Here is a 19,152-nt window from a genome sequence, read left to right as displayed (position 1 = left end):
AGGTATTAATGATAGTTCTGGGAAGTCTGTCAGGAGGGCAAAATGGCACAGATTTGACTCCAAGAAAAAAAATAATCCTGAGTTAATTTGGCATTGGGTATTTTATGGAGAAGCAGGGACTTTAAGTAGCTGGTTTGAACTGTGTTAAGCCTTCAGATACAAATTGTCTCACAGGCCACCTCAGTAGTGGCTTGTAATCTGTCCATGAGTAATGAAGCCTTATTTGCTTACAAAATGTTTTCAGAAGAGTTTACTAAAGTAATCAAAATACAGTTTGGTCCTATCACAGAATATGAAGTATGTTTTATTTTTTAATGTCTTGTAACTTGGTCTTCTGAGGGGATAGAAGTTGTTTTAAAGTCCTGTAGTCTGTGAATATCCTGTGCTCTTACAATGAAACCTATTTACTAGCAATAATTAATTTGTTTCTTTCCCTCCTGCAGCATCTTTGAGGATGAAAGCATGAAACTGCGACAGCTGAAACTAGAGAATCAGGTAAATGGTAGTGCTGAAGCTGGTAAAAATAAGTGGAGAAAACAAACATTAGCCATCTAGAGACTTGAGAAATGGGAATGACGGGCTAAAAACGCTTCATCTAAAGAACACAAACAAGATCTCATTGCTAACATTTTTCTTTAAGGATTTTCATGGCTTTTGTTAATTTAAGTCAACCTTGCTAGGGCTTGTAGGCTTGATTTCTTCGACAGATTTGTTCTTCATGTGTCCTCTCATTTAATTGGGATTGAGTCACCACAATGCAGGGCTGAATCAAAAGGGAGGAAGACTGCAGGGAACTAGCCATTTGAAGCATCCAAGGAAAACAGGTTTCCCCAAGCTATGGAAAGAGCTCCTTAATGCTGCTAAGAAAGATTTCCAGCATCATTTACTTTTTTTGTTTCCTACAAAGAAAACATTTACAGCCAAGGATTTGTCTCATTAGGGTGTAGGTCTTGGCTTTTAAAGTGCTGTTTACCTCACCATAGTCTTCAAAGCAATAAAGTATCCACCCTTAATCTACCTCTGGGAATCTTAACTGCTTATAAACAGATTGGAAGGTGTGAGATTATTGTGATTCTATATCTGGCTATTTCAAATGGACCACAAATCACTGTCTTGCATTAAATTAATCTGTGTTCAAATTAAAGTATGATTTTTAGAAAAGCTTTCTCTCAGCTGAGGATCTTTAAATCCACACATGGCTGTCTTCAGGGAACTGTTGCAGTGGTTAATACTGCACAACTTGTTCATTATTTCCAGTCTGAGTTTGTTTAGCTTTGGCTTCAGACAGTGTATTTGTTATCAACTTTATCTGTGTGTATCTAAAACACTTCACAGTCAAGGAATAAAATTTATCTTTGGTCACCCTGGTGGAAGCTGGGATAATCCTTTTACCTGTAGGCTATTCAGTTACACTTGTTTAAAAAAATAAAATTTTAAAAATAGAAAGCATTACTTCAAGTAATCAGTAAGACAGCATTTCATGCCAAATGCTGCTCAGCAAGAAGTCCCAAAACTAAGGATGATCTGGCTGCTTGGCAATGAACCTCAGTGTCTGTTTCAGGACTGTTGTCTGTTGTTACAAGGTGCTAGGCACTCTGGTCAGTGTGGGCCTGGTTTCAAACCTTGCCATGGGGATGCATTGTTGATCCACCAAAACAAAGGTGCCAGGCTGGGTAGAATTCCCTCAGAGCAGCTGTCAGTTGAATCACTAAGAGGTGAGTTTAAAGAATTTGTACCCTTATGCAATTTTGTTGCAGGCTTGCTTGGCTATGTGTGAGTCAGTTTTGCAGTCATCTGCAAAACCAACAGCTAGAATATTTCACTAAAATGTTTTAAGACCATACCCCCTCCTTACAAGTGAGATTTGTTGAGAAATACTAAGTTTCTTGTTTAGATTTGTAGATTTAAGTTTGAATATTAACTTTTAAAGTCTAGTTTTAACTTCTACATGAATAGTACCATGTCTTCTGAAGAAGCAGAGGTCAATAGGAGATTGCTATCAGCCATGTGGACTCATTGCTGTTGGTAGCTGATGGACACTCAATTAGTGTGTCCTAAACATTTGTAGGAATTGAGGAAAAAAAACCCTGCAAATTGTTTTAATCCATCAGGATCATGTTTAGAACCTGTGGTCTTACAGAGAGTCTGGAATAAGCATTTGCTGTAGCAAGGGCACGTGCCCTTGTCACCAGTTTGTGACAAATGCTCATCAAATAGAATAATCAGTTAAATAGCTCTGAAAGTTGTTATATGCTATATTGATCCCAAAATCAATGTATCTTGGAAAAGTAATATTTTCATTTTCAACAGTTGGACTTACCATTCTTTACTTTCAATCCTGAATTACATTAAAAATTTTTGCAAGGTAGATCAATTTTCTTTTTACTGAATCAGTCCTATTTTAATGACTGTAATTTTATTTATTTATCTCTCCCCTAAGTCTTATCTGTCAACACTGATTTTTGGGAACTATTTGTTTTGAGTTCTTCCTACAGGGTGATAATTTTTGAGACAAAAAAAATGTTTCCTTTGCAAGTCCTGACTGTTTCATATTGGATTATAGATGACTGCTGAATTGGTCCGTTTATATTAAAGATTGCTGCAGTTTAGACTGGATAAAAGGGTTGAAAATTACCTGCTGATTGTCTCAGGACAGATCAGAAGATAAGTGGGTGTGCACTTCACCCATCAGCCACTGATGGAGAATCAAACACAATGTCTCACTGCACAGACACAGCGACTGGTGTGTCTGGGAATTTTGTAAGAGGTGACAAGAGTATTTCGGGTTTGTTGGAGATGCTGGTCAGGGACGTGTCGTTGCCATGGCTGGGGCATGCTTTCTCCCTCTCTGGATGTGCTCACCCATCCTTATTTCATTGTTTTTCTTTATGTCACAGAGAGCTCTTCTAGAGAAGAAGCAGAGGAAGAAACGTCTTGATCCCTTAATGGTCCAGCCAAATCCTGAGGCAAAGCTGCGCAGGTCGAAGCCCAAAGGGTGTGAAGAGCAGACTCCTTTGGTAGAAACTCCTGCCCCTTTCCAGAGTGAGGTGGTTTTACACGGTGAGCAATGGAGCTGGGGGCAGTGAGGTGTGCCAGGATGCCAGTTGTGTGCATTTAGTGCCACAGATGGGCACCTATATTGCTTGGACAGTGGCCAAGTGATAAACAAGATTCAGTACATACCTCCCCGTGGACAGGAGTGGAGTTGTAGTACAGTATGGTTGAGCAATGCTGAACTGTAAAGGCAAACAAAAAAATCTTACCTTGAGTTTTGTAACAGCTGAGAATCTTCACATGCCCTTGAGTAATGTCTCCCTTGTGTTAGGCTAAGAAGAACTGTAGAAGTGGGTCAGGAGCTTCTATAAATGCAGGAGATACAAATACAAAGCAAGAGAATCTTCTGAAGCTGTAGGAGAAAGAAAAGGAAATAATCCAGTAGTGACTGCCTGTACTTTTCTTCATGGTATCATGGTATACTCCAGCTCAAGAACTGCATGTGACTGAATGATGAAGTAGACAAGAGCAAAACAAAAGTCATATGAATACTGAATTAGATTCTTACTGGGTTTTACCAAATCTCTTGTTTTCTGTGGGCTTCAGTGACACAACTGAAAAGTGACAAAAGTAGTGGTCCAGAAAGTCACAAGCACAAAGTGATATCAGAGCCCAAGGTAATAACTCGGTGATCTAAAAAAATAACAATAAAATAATGTCCATTCTGTTAGGAGTGGAAAGAAACACAGTAGTGAGTGAGAGCCTTAAGACTTCCATGTCACAGGGAGGAAAAAGGAGCATCAACAAAACCCCCTGTCTTGCAGTGGAAGTGTCAGGAAGTGTCTTCAGTACGAGGGTGGCAAGACTCTGGACTGGATTGCCCAGAGGGGTTGTGGGTGCCCCTCTCTGGAGGTGTTTGAGGCCAGGTTGGGTGAGGCCTTGAGCAACCTGGTCTGGTTGAGAGGTGTCCTTGTCCATGGCTGGAGGTTGGGTTAGATGACCTCTAGGGTCCCTTCCAACCGAAGCCACTCTGTGATTCTTGTTCTTCAGATGTCTTTCAGGATCATAGGCTGGAGAGGAGAGTGGTGATGTGGATGTTAGCATTTATGTCTTTAAATTCAGGTGGGAGAAAGATTCTGTTAAATGACACTTTGAAGTCAAAAAGAGAGTGAGAGAAAAGATTGATAAAATTACTAAGGTAGGAAGCTTCAGTAATACTGAAACTACAGGAAATAAAAATGAAAACTAACTGCTCCGTCAGTACCCTGCATCATTCTGAAGCTTCCTCAGTACAAACAAATCCTGGTAAGAAGTGGTAACAGCAGTAAACGTGTCAGAAATCCAATGACTAGAAAATGCAGTAAAGTTTTTAGAAGGAAGACAGTGGGAAGGCAAGAAACCCAGAGCTGGCACTGCTTTTACATGCTGTGTGCTACATAATGTGTGTATTATTCAGTGTTATGCTAGACCCTAACATCAAGATGTCTCCACCAGTCGTGGAGTGCAGTGCACAGCTGTGGTGCATGTTTAAATGTGGAAATTTCATTTCTACCAAAAAGTTAGAGGGCATCCACTTACAGTTTTTTCTGCCTGTGGCTGTAGATATTTCTATCAGATTGATTTGTGACATTCACTGGAGAGGACTCGCTTATTGGCACAGGAGCAAACAAGGGACACGAAGGAAAAGAGAGTAGTTGAGATCCTTCAGTTTATTTACAGGCAATGTTTGTCACAAATACAAAATTAACTCAGTTTAATTGCTTAAGCCCTTGTAAAAAAGTAGATCCAAGCACTACATTTATAAATGAACTGCTGCCTGCTATGTTTAAAGAAAGAGGTGCTCTGTACCAGTGTCAGACCTGGCTCCTCTGAAGTCTTCTGACAAAAGGTGAACAACTGTGAGTCAGTATTTCAAAGGGATGCTTGAGGCAAGGGCAGATGAAAGGAGCCACCATCCTGGGATGCATCTTTAGCTGTAAAAAAGAGACATTAGCTTTCTGGTTCATTGCAGGAATTGATGGACCAGCTGCTTTCCTGAAATCAGAAGTGCAAGATTTGGGGACCAAGCTCCAAACTCTCTCTGCTGGATCTTCCAAAACAGAAGACTATGCAGATCAGGAGAATGATGGAGAGGCTCTAACAGACACAGCAGCCAAGCCAGATCTTCAAGAAATCTTAGAGAAACGAGGTAAGAGTTGATAATGGACAAAGGTCTTTTTTGGGTCTCTTACAAATTTTAGTAGCATTAAAAAACCTAAAAAATAGGAGGAATCATGAAACATGTATTTGTAGGATATTACTTGTAAGTGCAGCTTCTTTTTCTGATACTAACAGGAACATGCCAGTTATGCACAGAGTGTTTTTATTCCAGATATATTCTATCTGGATATGATGCTTGAATATTTTCACAACACAAATTTATTTATAAAATAAATTGCTAATGGGAATGAACCACTCGAGTTGGAGTTTGCTCAGGGAATGGAGCAGCCATTTTCTCTACATCAACCTCAGGTCTCAGAAGTCCTGCCTCTTATTTGAGGGGCTGCTGTTCAGGCAACCGAGGGGGTGTGTGTTTGTCTAAAGTGATTGTGGAGAAGATTACTTGAGATGCACCAACCATTTTTAAGGATTTTTATTCTTTTTTCATCTTGGAAGAATGGCTTTTCCTGAGTTTTGAAATACGAGAGTTTCAGGCACATTCCTTCCTTTCTTCAGTGTTGGTTTGAAAACCACCTTGTACTGGGCTTCATAGTGCCTCTGGAAGACAGCACGACTGTGCTGCAGGGCCCATGGCCACAGCCAGCAGATGCTGTGATTTCACTGCTGAGGAGTAACAGGAAAGGTGCTCTTCCTAAGCCAGAGGCTGTCATAATCAGTTTTAGAGTTTTATACTCAAGAGTTATATCCCATTGAGTGTTTTCCCAGTGGAGTGTCTATCTCTGTCTGCCAGGTATCTTGTGTTGCTGCTGGTACCACAGGAAACCTTTTCTGTTGCAGCAAAGTAGGGGCTGGTGTTTACTGTGGGACACCACCTGGCTTTGTCTCACAAAGCATCTCTCCCACGTTGTTTCCAGTACACAGTATGTGTTAAGGCACTACCATACATAGAAATACTTCCATTCATTTGTCAGATGGAACAGCTGCTTACCTGTGGGTGGCAACATTACCCAAAAGTTAGGAAAGGAAGCAGGGAGAATATCGAGAAACTTCAGGGGAAATTAGTGGAGGTACAATAGAAACAGTGAATTTTGAACTTGGCCAGAGTTAGGAGGGTTAATGCCACTTCTTTCCAAATGTGCTTTGGGAAGTTTACTGGCAGGTAGTTAAGACTACTTTTTTCTCTTACATCTGAGACAAAGAACTTCCATCAGTGCCCCTTCCAGCACTAGGCAGGGCCATGCTGGAGCACTGTTAGAATCATAGAATCCTTTAGGTTGGAAGGGACCTCCAAGATCATCAAGTCCAACCATTGAGCCATTAGGGCTCTAAAGTCCTCTGCTCAAACAGATCAGAATCTGTCAGGGCTGGAAGGGACCACAAGGATCCCCCAGTTCCAACCCCTCTGCCATGAGCAGGGACACCTCCCACTAGATCAGGCTGCCCAGAGCCTCCTCCAGCCTGGCCTTAAAGACCCCCAGGGATGGGGCCTCAACCCCCTCCCTGGGCAACCCATCCCAGGGTCTCACCACTCTCATGGGGAAGAACTTCTTCCTCACATCCAGCCTGAATCTGCCCACTGCCAGCTTTGCCCCATTCCCCCCAGTCCTGTCGTTACTCAATACCCTAAAAAGTCCCTCCCCAGCTTTCTTGTAGCCCCCCTAAGATACTGGAAGGCCACAATAAGGTCCCCTCGGAGCCTTCTCTTCTCCAGACTGAACAGCCCCAACTCTCTCAGCCTGTCCTCACAGCAGAGCTGCTCCAGCCCTCGGATCATTCTCGTGGCCCTTCTCTGGACACGCTCCAGCAGCTCCACGTCCCTCTTGTCCTGGGGGCTCCAGAACTGGATGCCGTGCTCCAGGGGGGTCTCACCAGAGCAGAGCAGAGGTTATGACACTGTCTCTCAGAGAACAGTCCAGCTTAGCAGGCTGAGCGTGTTCACTTTCTCTAGTGCTTTGTGCTTTTTCATTCTACAGCCAAACTAAGGAATGGAATCACAGAACAAAATCAGGCAGTGCCAAGTGGAAGGAAACCCCAAACAACGCTACGTGCGGAAGCTCTTTGTGAACGTCTCTCTGCAGAGTTTTTAGCTCTGTACCCACAGTCATCCCTCTGTAACTGTGCCTAGGCTAAGATTAAATAAGCAAGTCCTTGAACCAGTCCATCTATCCATCTGATTTAAATCATTAATAGCATTCATGAGATATGAGTTATTGTTACTGATGTAAGAGGAGGAAGAGGTCTTACTGAAAAATTACCATACTCCATTTCAGTGTGTGTAAGACTGAGGTAAAATGGTAAAGAATGTAAACTGTACAGAGTCCAGCTTACACAGAATAGGTGTTAGCATATTGACCTGGGTTTCCTTTTCTTGTTTTTAAGATATGGAGTTCCATATCTTAAAAACATATCCACATCTTATCCATTTTTGCATGAAAATAGGCCAAATTAATTAAATGACAGCATATACAAAGAAATATGTTACATAATGTAATACCATGTGAAATATGCATTAATAGAAGCCTGAAAGCTGCTTAATCCTCTGCACAGTGACAGCTACAAAATGTCACTAGAGTTTTGAATTGCAAGGCTTGGAAAACAATATAGTGCATGAAAGAAATCAGCAGTTGAAACAGCACAAATTCATTACAAGAGCAAATAGCTATGCAGATGTCATACTGAAATAGTGATGTTATGAATTCGTGATCCCTATTTCAGAGGTTGCTTGATCTTGTATTCTGACAGGAATTTCAGGCAGTTTGAATTTTGATGAGGAAGACACAGAAGAGGAAGAAACTGGTAAGAGACCAGCATCTTGTTCACTGAATCCTGAACCTGAGAGGCCTAGTTCTGCCACCAGTGAGAGATCTTGTGCAGTAAGTGTCTTGAAATCCATTTCTGATAAGAGCTGTGCACACGCTTCGTTTTAGTACTAACCCCTTGAGCACTGGGTTAAAATATAGTCGTGCAAGTCCAGCAGCTAGCATATTGGCCCCTGAAGGCACAGGCAGGCCAGGACTGTCAGGTTACCTGACTGAAGGGACAGTCAGACCTGGTAATGACCAAAGGAACAGTGGTGGGTAGAGGAACTGGAGTAGCCTCATCAGTGAAGATGAGAACAGTGAACTGGCTACTCCTGTGACTCTCAGAGGAGGCAGATGAGGCCCTTGTTTCTGCTGTCAAATCCACCAAGATGACTTTGAGGAACTCTGAAATGCCATGCAAACTTAAGAGGCTTCACTGAAGGTTTATAGCATTTGTTGTGGGATGCAAGGGGGAGCAGAAGTTTGGGATGGAACAGAGATTTGGGCAATGCTTTTTCTGGGATATTTAGGGGAAAGGACTCAAGAGGGGAAGAAAGGGGTCAAGGTAGGTCTGGGGGGTCTAAGCATAGGAAAAGAGGGAGTAAAGAGGGTAAAAGGCAGCAGGTGCATGTAAAGAGCTGGAAGACAGTATCCTTGTCTGCCCAAGCCTTGTGCCTGATGACTGCAGCATGTCCTACTACCTTCTAAAACTCTGGTTTTAACAGTTTCACGTGTGAAATTTTGTATGTGTGAGAGATGCATACATGCATATGCTGAGAAACTGTGTGCTGGGCTGCCAGCAAGCTGGGAAAGAGCCATCACCAGGAGGAGCCAGGTCTGAGCTGGTGACCAGATAAAGGACATAGGAGTTTGGGCATGGATGCTGAACAGACTTAAAAGTCCATGCTGCTGTTCAAAAGACCTGTGTAAGTATGTTTGTGAGGTGACTGTGTGTGTGTTGTGCTGCACTAGTGGGTGAGTGGTACAAGAGGCCTGGGTCCTAGCTGCTGGGGAGACAAGGCTGTGGGTTCCAGCTGCTGGACGTGCAGGCTGCTGGGGGGTTGGAGCAGTGGCCTTCACTAGTGAGTCTCAAGAATGTGTGTGCTGCCTCTGTGTGCATTCACTCAGACTTCCTGCTGGAGATACTTGGGAGTGAGGACAAACCAGCAGCCTCATCTGCAAGGCTCAGTAAGGGAGAAATCTGGGTTCTCCAATCCACAGGGTTCAGCGACTTCTAAGAAAGAATTACTTTAATGACCTGTACCAGATTTCCATTAGAATTCCAATTCCTGTGGTGAGCATAACTTGCATCCTGACTGCACACAGTATTCTAAGGTTCCTTCAGCATTTTGTCTCAAAACTGTCAGGTTACTTCGGTTCTGCTGCTGTTCTGAACCAACATAATCTCTGCTCATTTCAATCCCAACAATCCCAGTCCGTCTAACTGTGGCATCCATCATTCCAGCTTGTCATGCTGCTTCACTTCCTACAGTGCTTGAAGTTCTAAAAACAGAAAGGCTCTTTGTTTAGAATATTTACAGTGTCTCATCCTATTTTCCCCTTCCTTGCAATTCAGTCAGCTCTGGTTAATGGGTACTTTTTCTCCCCTCCCCTGGAGAGCTGATCTTTCCTCAGTGTAAAAGTCTCCAGCCACTTCTTTCAGAAACACAGGAGTCTCTGTTTTAACTTCTTTCCCAAATAATCTTCCTGAGATGCGAGATCTTCTGTTTTGAGAAACTTTTCTTGTGGAGTACCAGAGCTCCTGAGCTGATAGAAGTTTGCTAACACTGATGATTCTTCCCACAGGAGCCAGGTGCTTCCTGCAGCCCAGTCCCTCAGGCAGACGCCCAGCTGGGAGCAGTGGAGAACCTGGAGGACTTTGCGTTGCGGCCGGCGCCCCGCGGCGTCACCGTCAGGTGTCGGGTCACTAGGGACAAGAAGGGGATGGAGCGGGGCCTCTTCCCCACCTACTACATGCACCTGGAAAGGGATGACAGCAGAAAGGTACTGGAAGCAGCTCACAGCATCTTGGCTGTTGTACTCCTGCCACAGAATGTTTTTGGTGTAAGGGAGAGCTTCTGGTAAGAAACAAGCTGCCAAGAGCCAGCGTGCAGATGAGGACATCTTCTGTTTGGCCAAAGCACTAGAGAGGGAATTGGCAGGTTTAAAAGCCATACAGTGAAAGATGAAATTTAAAAAGTGTAAAAATGTCAAGGATAAAGAAGAGCAGGGAGGCTGAGCTGCTCCAGCAGAGAAGGAGGACTAGAAAAGGACAGTTGCATTAAATCCAGACTGCCGAGTGAGTTGAGTGGAGGAACAGGATTTCAGGGTCTGCACTTGTGGAAGAGATCAAAAAAAGAGAGCAGTTTGGGTAGTAACACCTAGCAATGCTTCTGCACTGTTACAAGGCTCCAGCCCTGATCAAAGTTTTGTATTTCCAGACATTCCTTCTTGCAGGGAGAAAACGAAAAAAGAGCAAAACATCCAATTACCTCATATCAGTTGACCCAACTGATTTATCCCGTGAAGGGGAAAGCTTCATTGGAAAACTCAGGTAAGAACCACAGCTGAAGACTACAGACAGGAAAGATTGGGTTTACATTGTAGCTGAGTTGGCAATATGAGCAGAAATCTGCTATCAATTTGGAGAGAATGAATTTGCATTGTGCTGCTTGATGTGATCTGTGTTAGCCTGGGTTGGCACCCTTTCTTCAGTGTGACAGTTCAGAAAAAGAATTCTGACTTCATGCTTTGGGTTACAGGCTCAGTTCACCATGGGCACTTCATGGAGGCTCCTTACTGAGTTGGCAGTAGGAGGATTCAGATGGCAGGAGGTGCTTGTTTTCAGCATGCTGTACAAATACCTTCAGAAGATGACAAAACCTTCCACTGATGCCTCTCTTCTCTCTCTTTCCATTGCCTGACGTTAGGTCAAACCTCATGGGAACTAAATTTACAGTGTATGACCATGGAGTCAGCCCAGTCAAGGCACAAGGTCTAGTAGAAAAGGCTCATACAAGACAAGAGCTTGCAGCTATTTCTTATGTAAGTAGTGCTTCTCCCCTTTTGCCCCTTCAGTAAAGCCTTCAACACTGTTTTCCACAGTGTTCTCATGAAAAAAAATGTCTGCTCATGGCTTAGATGGGCATATGCTCTGCTGGGTAAAACACTGGCTGGATGGACAAGCCCAGAGAGTTGTGGTGAATGGGATCAATCCAGCTGGTGGCAGGTCACAGGTGGTGTTCCCCAGGGCTCAGTTTTGGGGCCAGTGTTGTTTAATATCTTTATCAAGGATCTGGATGAGGGGACTGAGGGCACCCTCGGTGTGTTTGCAGATGACACCAAGTTGGGTGAGTGTGTTGATCTGGTTGAGGGTAGAGGGGCTCTTCAGGGGGATCTGGCCAGGCTGGATTGATGGGCTGAGGCCAGTGGTATGAGCTACAGCAAGGCCAGGTGCTGGGTCCTGCACTTGGGCCACAACCACCCCAGGCAGCCCGTTCCAATGTCTCACCACTCTCTCAGTAAAGAAATTCTTCCTAATATGCAATCTAAACCTCCCTGGCACAACTTCAGCCCATTTCTTCTCATCCTATCACTAGTTAGTTGGGAGAAGAGACCAACACCAGCCTCACTACAACCTCCTTTCTGGTAGTTGTAGGGAGCAATAATGCCTCCCTACAGCCTCCCCTTCTCCAGGCTAAACAATCCCAGTTCCCTCAGGTGCTCCCCTAAGACAGGTTCCCTAGGCCCCTCACCAGCTTCACTGCCCTCCTCTGGACCTGCTCCAGCCCCTCAGTGTCTTTCTTGTAGTGAGGGGCCCAAAACTGAACACAGGATTGAGGTGTGGCCTCCCTGGTGCCGAGTCCAGGGGCACGATCACCTCCCTACTCCTGTTGGCCACACTGGTTTTGATACAGGCCAAGGACCTTCTCAGCCACCTGGGCACACGCTGGCTCATGTTCAGCCAACTGTCCACCAGCACCCTCAGGTCCTTTTCTGCCTGGCATCTTTCCAGCCACTCCTCCCCCAGCCTGTAATGTTGTGACCCAAGGGCAGGACCCAGCACTTGCCCTTGGTCAACCTCATCCAGTTGACCTTGGCCCATGGCTCCAGCCTGCCCAGATCCCTCTGCAGAGCCTTCTGCCCTTGAGAGATCAACACTCCTGCTCAATTTGGTGTCCTCTGCAAACATACTGAGGGTGCCCTCAATGCCCTCATCCAGATCCTTGATAAAGATATTAAACAAGACAATGTCCAGGTAGACAATGTCTGCAGCCTTTCCCTCGTCTGCTTGGTGGGTCAGCTGGTCATTGAAGGAGATCAGGTTGGTCAGGCAGGACCTGCCTTTCATGAATCCATGCTGGCTGGGCCTGATGCCCTGGCTGTGCTGCACATGCTGTGTGAGTGCACTGGGGATGAACCCTTCCATAATCCCTCCTGGTTCTGAGGTCAGGCCAACAGGCCTGGAGCTCCCCACATCTCCTTCCGGCCCTTCCTGTGGAGGGGCATCACTCTGGGAGGCCTCCAGTGGTGTGGGACCTCCCAGAGGAGGATAACAGGAGCTCTCTGGAGTAGGCAGTGCCATTATGGCCCTAATGCAGGCTCAGGGTGTGAAGCCAGCAGCTGTCAGTGCTGCACCACAGCTGCCCTGGGGGACTCTGCTGCAGCTGGCACAGCTGGAGAACCAGCAGGATTGTGTGCTCCAGGTCAGCTTTGCTGTCTCCCCTGGGAGATGGATACCTTACTGAGGATAATGTCCTTCCTTGTCTCTCAGGAAACCAACGTGTTAGGGTTCAAGGGTCCCAGGAGGATGTCTGTGATCATTCCAGGGATGAATATGAACCACAAGCGAATTCCAGTCCGTCCACGGAACGTGAGTATGGGCTGGGTCGTGCTGCAGGCTGCAGGAAGAGGCCAAAACCTGCCCCCAGAGCCCTGGGTGCTACTGGCAAACGGGTTTTAGAGCAAGGCTGTTAATAGCCAGGCCTTTAGCAAGTCTCAGGGAGCATAAACACAATGTAGACTAAAGATGTGGATTAATTCACTCTTGTCTTTTACCTACCTTGTAGCCTTCTGGATAGTGTTTGTATCCTTACTAGCCCTTTGGCCAGCCTAACCATTATTTAATGAACTCTAGCAGTGGCTAGTCTGTGTTGTTGTGTGTTGCTCTGGCAGCCCCTCCTCACGGGCTGGGAGCTGGATGAGCACAAGGAAGGTGCTTCTCCAGGGGCTCACATCCTTAGCCAGTGTACTGAGTACAACAGACAGTAAGCAGATGTGGGGCTATTCTGGTGTAGCAGCAAGAGTGGAAACACAGTTTTTTATTGGAATGTCAGTCTCTATGTAGGGATAGCAAAAGGAGAATTTTTTAAGGAGAAAGTGAGATAAAGAGGAGGATGGTGGGTTTTTGGTGACTATTCAGTGAGGGTTTCTCATATGTATAGGGGGCATTATAGCCAAGAGCTTACACAAGTCTACCTGGAGATGTATGATAAAAACTGTTCAGTTCTCTTAATGTGAATGTTCTGTTTGGTGTGATCTAAGACCAAAAGGCAGGAAGGACAGGTGCCAGCTGAAAGGCACACTCAGTGCTTTAAGCTGAAATGGTATTTGCAACCATATTGAGAGTAGAGCTGAGCAGGAAAAGAGTGTTTGTTGAGGTCAGAGGGAAAAAAAGCTTCAAGAGTGGAAATTCAGAGTCACGAAAACTTGGAAGAGGTTTAATTTTGTGAATGAGCAGGAAAATTGTATCTGGAGGTGGTCACTTATTCATCCTCTTCCAGTGGGTCTTGCCATCTCCTCTGTCAGTACAGTAATGACTCATGGCCCTATGTTCTTCTCCCCTGTTTTCCCAACTCCTTTGCTAGCAAGTAGGTGTGCTGAGAGTGACAAGGCTGAAAGACAAAGCTCTTCTGAAAAGCTGACAGAGCTTTTGGTGTAGGGGTTTGTCCAGTTTGGTCTTTCATCCTTCTCTGTAGTGTGATGCCTCCAGTGATGATCTTCCCCAGTACCGAGGTCAGGCTGACAGGCCTGGAGTCCCCCAGATCCTCCTTCCTGCCCTTCTCCTAGATGGGTGGCACACTGGCCAGTCTGCAGTCATCTGGGACCTCCCCTGTTAACCAGGACTGCTGGTAAATGATGGAGAGAGGCTTGGCCAGTTCCTCCACCAGCTCCCTCAGCGCTCTTGGGGGGATCCCATCTGGCCCCATGGACTTGTGGGTGTCCCATTGGCTTAGCAGGCCCTTCACTACTATTTCCTGGATGAGGAGGGGATTATTCTGGTCTCCATCCCTTTCTTCCAGCTCAGGGGACTGAATACCATGAGGGTGACTGGGCTGACTGTTAAAGACTGAGGGAAGGAAGGCATTCAGTACCTCAGCCTGTTCCTCATCCCTGGTAGCAGTGTTCCCCTCACATACAGTAAAGGATGGAGATTCTCCCAGATTCTTTTTTAGTTGTTAATATATTTGTAGAAACACTTTTTATTATCTCTTGCAGCAGTGGCCAGGCTGAGTTCCAGCTGAGCTTTTGCCCTCCCTAATGTTCTTTCTACATGACCTAAGTCCCTGTACTCTTCCTGAGCAGCCTGCCCCTCCTTCCAAAGGGTGTAGACTCTCCTCTGCTTCCTAAGTTCCAGCAGAGGCTCCCTGTTCAGTCATCCTGGTCGTTTTCCTATTCACACACTTCTTTCTCTCTTGCTCTTTTTCCTGTTTGGGTGGAAATATGGTGATAGCTTTTTAAGTGGAGAGGAATGTTTGTGCTGTCAGTGTGGTTCATTGAACAGGGAATGAGGTGTCAGTGCTCCCACATGGAGAGGCAGTGCTCAAAAGCAGAGCAATTCCAGATCTGATAAATGTATTTCTGTCTTCTGAGCAGGAACATGAGAGTCTGCTGTCAAAATGGCAAAACAAAAACTTGGAGAACCTCATTGAGTTGCATAACAAGGCTCCAGTCTGGAACGATGATACCCAGTCCTACGTTTTGAACTTCCATGGGAGGGTCACTCAGGCTTCAGTGAAGAACTTCCAGATTGTCCATGACAATGACCGTAAGAGTCGGGCGTGGGGCGTGTGGGGCTCCTTCAGAAAAGGGTCTCCAAACAAACTGGGAGAACCCAATGTAGATAATGAGGTCTGGGAGGAATAAGGACACTTTCCCTGAAGGAGGGAGACTGGGAGGAGGAATTCAGCTCAGGATGACTGGAGACTCCTCAGCTGTCAAGAAGGGCTCCCTTTTCCTGGGGTGGGTGCAGGAACTGCTGTGCAGAGCTGCAGCAAAACGGCCAGCACAAGCTTCCTGAGGGGGGAGAGGAGGATGAACACAGTACCCTCGGGCCAGCAGAAGAGTGGTTTGAGTTTTGACTCCAAGAAGAAAGGTGATCTCTAGAATGACACAGTCGCTCTAGAGAACAGGTTTCAAGGCCATTCTGGCAAGTAAGGATGGATACACCAAACACATCTATTTGGGACTGCCAGACTGTGGGGTTTTGGTTGGGCTTGGTTGGGCTTTTTGTGGTGGTTTTTTTGTTGTTTTTTTTTTCTTCACTGTGAAATTGTTGGTCTCTGTTTCTTTTCTCCCCAGCTGACTACATTGTGATGCAGTTCGGTCGGGTAGCAGAAGATGTGTTCACTCTGGACTATAATTATCCTCTCTGTGCTCTTCAGGCCTTTGCTATTGGACTCTCCAGCTTTGATAGTAAATTGGCCTGTGAATGAGAGACAGCAGACCTGAAACGTGAACTCGCTCCCGTCCCTGCCTCGTGGCCTACGAGTTCCTGGTGGAGTGGTGAGAGGCATGTGGGGATGGGGGAACTGCAGGACAGGCTTGTGCAGCTGTGTTAGAGAGCAGCCACGAGGCTTCAGAGCATTGTGTGGCTTACAGGAGATCATCTTAGGAGACTGTCCCCAGACCGACCAGTCTCTGTAAGTACTGTGGAAGAAGTGTGGGTGATGTTTTTGTCATCGGTGTTGATTCTGCTTTCAGAATCCTTGTCACAGATGCTGCGTGAGAGCGAGCTAAGAAACAGCCCCCTAATTAGAACCTCTAGCAGCTAGAATTAGAGAAATAATCATTTAGATATACCTTGGAACTTCCACAGTGCCCCTGACGATGATCCTGGCAGGTTCAGGGCCTCTGGGTCTGTCAAATTGTGCAGACAGAGGAACTGATTCAATGCTGTTATCAGAACCAATGCTGATATCAGATACTGTTTTATATTAATTGTATTTATAACTTTTATATCTAAATGAAAATAAACTAATTTATATATTGAAAAAATCTTCAATACTAAATGAGCATTTTGTAAGATTTTGATGTCACTTGTGAGTGTTCTCTGTTCCTCCTGTACCACATACTACCTCAGTTTCTTCCTGCCTTCTTCTATCTCATCTCTTCTCTTACTCCCCCTTTTCCTTTGTAATTCTCAGTTCTTTTGTGGTGTTTTTCATACACTTAGAAGTCTGCCAATAAATGTAAAGTTAGTCTCTCTAACTTTTTTTTTTCCCCATCAGCAGGTCTTCCTGCACAGTTCCTGGTTCCTATTTGATTCCCTAAGCTAGTTGTGCTTCTCTGCATCATGTTTTTGATGTCTTTCTGTTAGGGCTTCTGAGGTGATTCTTGATGCATTTTCCCCCCCTCCATCTGAACCCATTCTGCTGTTGAAATGCAATACCAGGTTTTTCTGAGTCAAACCTGAGATAATACAAGGCTAGGAGGAACACCACGTGGTTATTTTTTTGTTTCCACTGGGAGATGTCTGACTCTCAGTAAGAGCAGATACAGTGGTTCTGACAGAAGCTGGCACAGCTCTCAACGTGTAGGCTGCTCTTCATGGACCTCTGTTTTCCCCCCGTTTTCATCTGAGCCAGATTAGGTTCAGTTGGGAGAGAAAACTGCACAGGAAATACTACTGGGCATTTGACCTTAGTAGGGCGATTTCGTTGCATACATCCAAATGTAACATTGCTGAAATCCAAAAGAGCTCTTAGAACAAAGAAGGAAGCATATTAAACTGCTCCCTGTGAATCCTAAAGAAGAGAACAGATCCTAGGCTGCTGTAAGCTCCTGGTCTCACTAACATCAAAGACAGTGAATAATTTCTTGCTCTTTTAGGGGCAAGTCTGACTCCTGTTGAAGTTTTGCTGCTGGATTGGGTAGCAGTAAGATGGGTTGGTTACTGTTGGCATAGCAATTGTGTTGTACTTAGTGTTCCTTCTCTACTTGCTGGTGTTAAAAGCTGTGTCAGGCTCACAGCTGGGCCTGAACTACGTTTCCTGTTTCTGGTACAAATCAAACCCTTCCCTGTGATGTACAGCTCAAGAGCTGCGAGTTTGGGTGAAGACCTGTGGAGCTGAACTGTGGGCAGGTTCCTTCCTTGACCAGGGTCAGGAACATCATCCTCTCTGCCAGTGTCCAGCTGTTGTATGTAACTGCAGTTTGGAACTCCTCCAGCTGAGCCCCAGAAGGAGGGCAGACACTCCAGGTATCCCAGGGCCCAGAGATTTGGCTCAACATGGGTATGATGAGAAGCAAAAAGCAACAGGGCAGGGCTTTAATACCAGGGGAACCAGCCTGCTACAGCTGTGAGGTGCTAAGAATGGAAATACCTGCCTTGAGAGCTGGCAGAGACCCCATGCCCACTGTTACTCTTGTATCCCTTGAACTGTACAGTCCAGAGTTTTTGTCTTCTCATTCCATCCTTCAGCATGTTCTATATGGAATTCTTTTCTCCTTGCTAGAAGCTGGAGGTCGCTTCTCTGGTCCCAAAATGGGAGAAAAATCTGGAAGCAAACTACTTCAGTGAAAACACATCAAGTTAAGATAAAGGCCACTATAACTGTCATCTGCTGTGGTGGTTTAACATTTAACTTGGAGAAGACCTCCATGGGTGAATGTGTTTTAGAGGGTGCAGTTGGTGATCATTTACTTTGCCTAAATGAACGTTTCCAAGCAAGGTGAACCATTGCCCTGCCTGCAACCAGACAGCTTAAAATGATGAAGAACACAAAGGACTGCTTTTTTTTAAATGCTTAATTGAATTGAGCCTGTTACCTATTAAAGGGAAAGAAATACAATTTTACTGTGAAAAATGGCTTTATTTTAAAAGCTGTGTATCAAAATCCTTCAGCTAGAGTGCAGATAGGCTTGAGGAATGAGTCTGGTCTGCTTGCCCAGCTCCCTCTGCTTTCTGTTCTAAGCAGAATCGTTTGTGTTCACGTTACCACCAGTAAATAATCCTTAAAAGAACCCAAGAGGACATCCACCACCAAACACCCTCTGTTCTCTTGAGTGTTATCATCTGCGACTGCCTGAAGTCCTGCACACAATTTGTGTGGTGATTCACAGGAAGGAATAGTTTTCAGTTTCTTCTCTTTGAGCCACCTCTGGAGGGAAATGGAAGCAGAACAGTCTGTTAGTCACATCATCCTGAGACCTGGCCTAGAATTTGCAGTGAACATGCCATGAGAAGAGAGCCACCCTTAACAGACATTTGTTTTTCATTAAATCATGTGTGGCTAAATGAGATCATTACAGGGCCTTATTATAGAAAAAAGAATTTAACTGAGTTTTGTAACTTCATCTTCTCTAAGTTGTATATATTCTTGATCCCTACAGTTGTATCAGAAAACTTTTTTTCTCAAGTATTCATAAAATTGTTGCCTTACAAAGAAGAGTAATTGTGAGTACGTTTGGAAGGATTATCAGTATCAGTTATCTTCAGCACTGCCAAACAAAATCAAAAACCCCCACTGGCGTTGGCCTTCCAGAGCACAAGTTTGTGAGGTTGGTGGGTTTTGCCACCTGGTTTCTGAGGTGCTGGCGCACATTCAGCTCCTTTCTTTCATCTGCAAAGAGTTACAAAGTTCTTCAGCTTTGGGTTCTTACCAAAAGCTCAGATTTTTCTTAACCCCTTTCTTCAATATATTGAAGTTTTAAACAAAGCCAACTGGGTCATAAATCTACCACGGGGAGTTAGTTCTGTGCCCTCCGGCCATCTGTGAGTCACCTGGTGGAGACTCTGAAAAGTTCACTGCCGATCTTACCCGGAGCTGCTAACAGGACATCGGTACGTTTACTACTAACCTTGCAGGTTTACTCCTGCGTTTGTTTTGGGGATGTGGCTTTCCAGCCTTAGTGCAGCTCTCGGCCCTGAAGCGGCATTTTCTGTCGCACGCTGGCGTTCCTGTGTGAATGGATG

At 45.1% G+C, this 19,152-nt stretch overlaps 1 protein-coding gene across 1 annotated transcript; it reads left to right on the top strand.

Annotated features, from left to right (window-relative positions):
* The first annotated feature begins 440 nt into the window (after positions 1–440).
* On the top strand, positions 441–15,670 carry TULP3 (tubby like protein 3). Its single transcript, XM_008935747.1, has 10 exons — positions 441–495; positions 2,898–3,060; positions 5,006–5,182; positions 7,897–8,027; positions 9,762–9,959; positions 10,397–10,509; positions 10,886–11,000; positions 12,730–12,828; positions 14,832–15,003; positions 15,537–15,670. Exons 1-10 carry the CDS (start codon positions 463–465, stop codon positions 15,668–15,670), a joined length of 1,335 nt encoding a protein of 444 aa, XP_008933995.1. The 5' UTR covers positions 441–462.
* Positions 15,671–19,152: the final 3,482 nt, after the last annotated feature.

This window comes from Merops nubicus, unplaced genomic scaffold, assembly GCF_000691845.1.
Source record: "Merops nubicus isolate BGI_N331 unplaced genomic scaffold, ASM69184v1 scaffold13912, whole genome shotgun sequence".
Lineage (NCBI taxonomy): Eukaryota > Metazoa > Chordata > Aves > Coraciiformes > Meropidae > Merops > Merops nubicus.
This window is presented reverse-complemented; position numbering and strand designations above follow the sequence as displayed.

Coding starts and splice junctions, on each gene's coding strand:
- TULP3 (XM_008935747.1), top strand. CDS start 463: ATGAAACTGCGACAGCTGAAACTAGAGAATCAG. Junction 496..2,897: donor AGCTGAAACTAGAGAATCAG/GTAAATGGTAGT, acceptor TTTATGTCACAG/AGAGCTCTTCTAGAGAAGAA. Junction 8,028..9,761: donor CCAGTGAGAGATCTTGTGCA/GTAAGTGTCTTG, acceptor TTCTTCCCACAG/GAGCCAGGTGCTTCCTGCAG.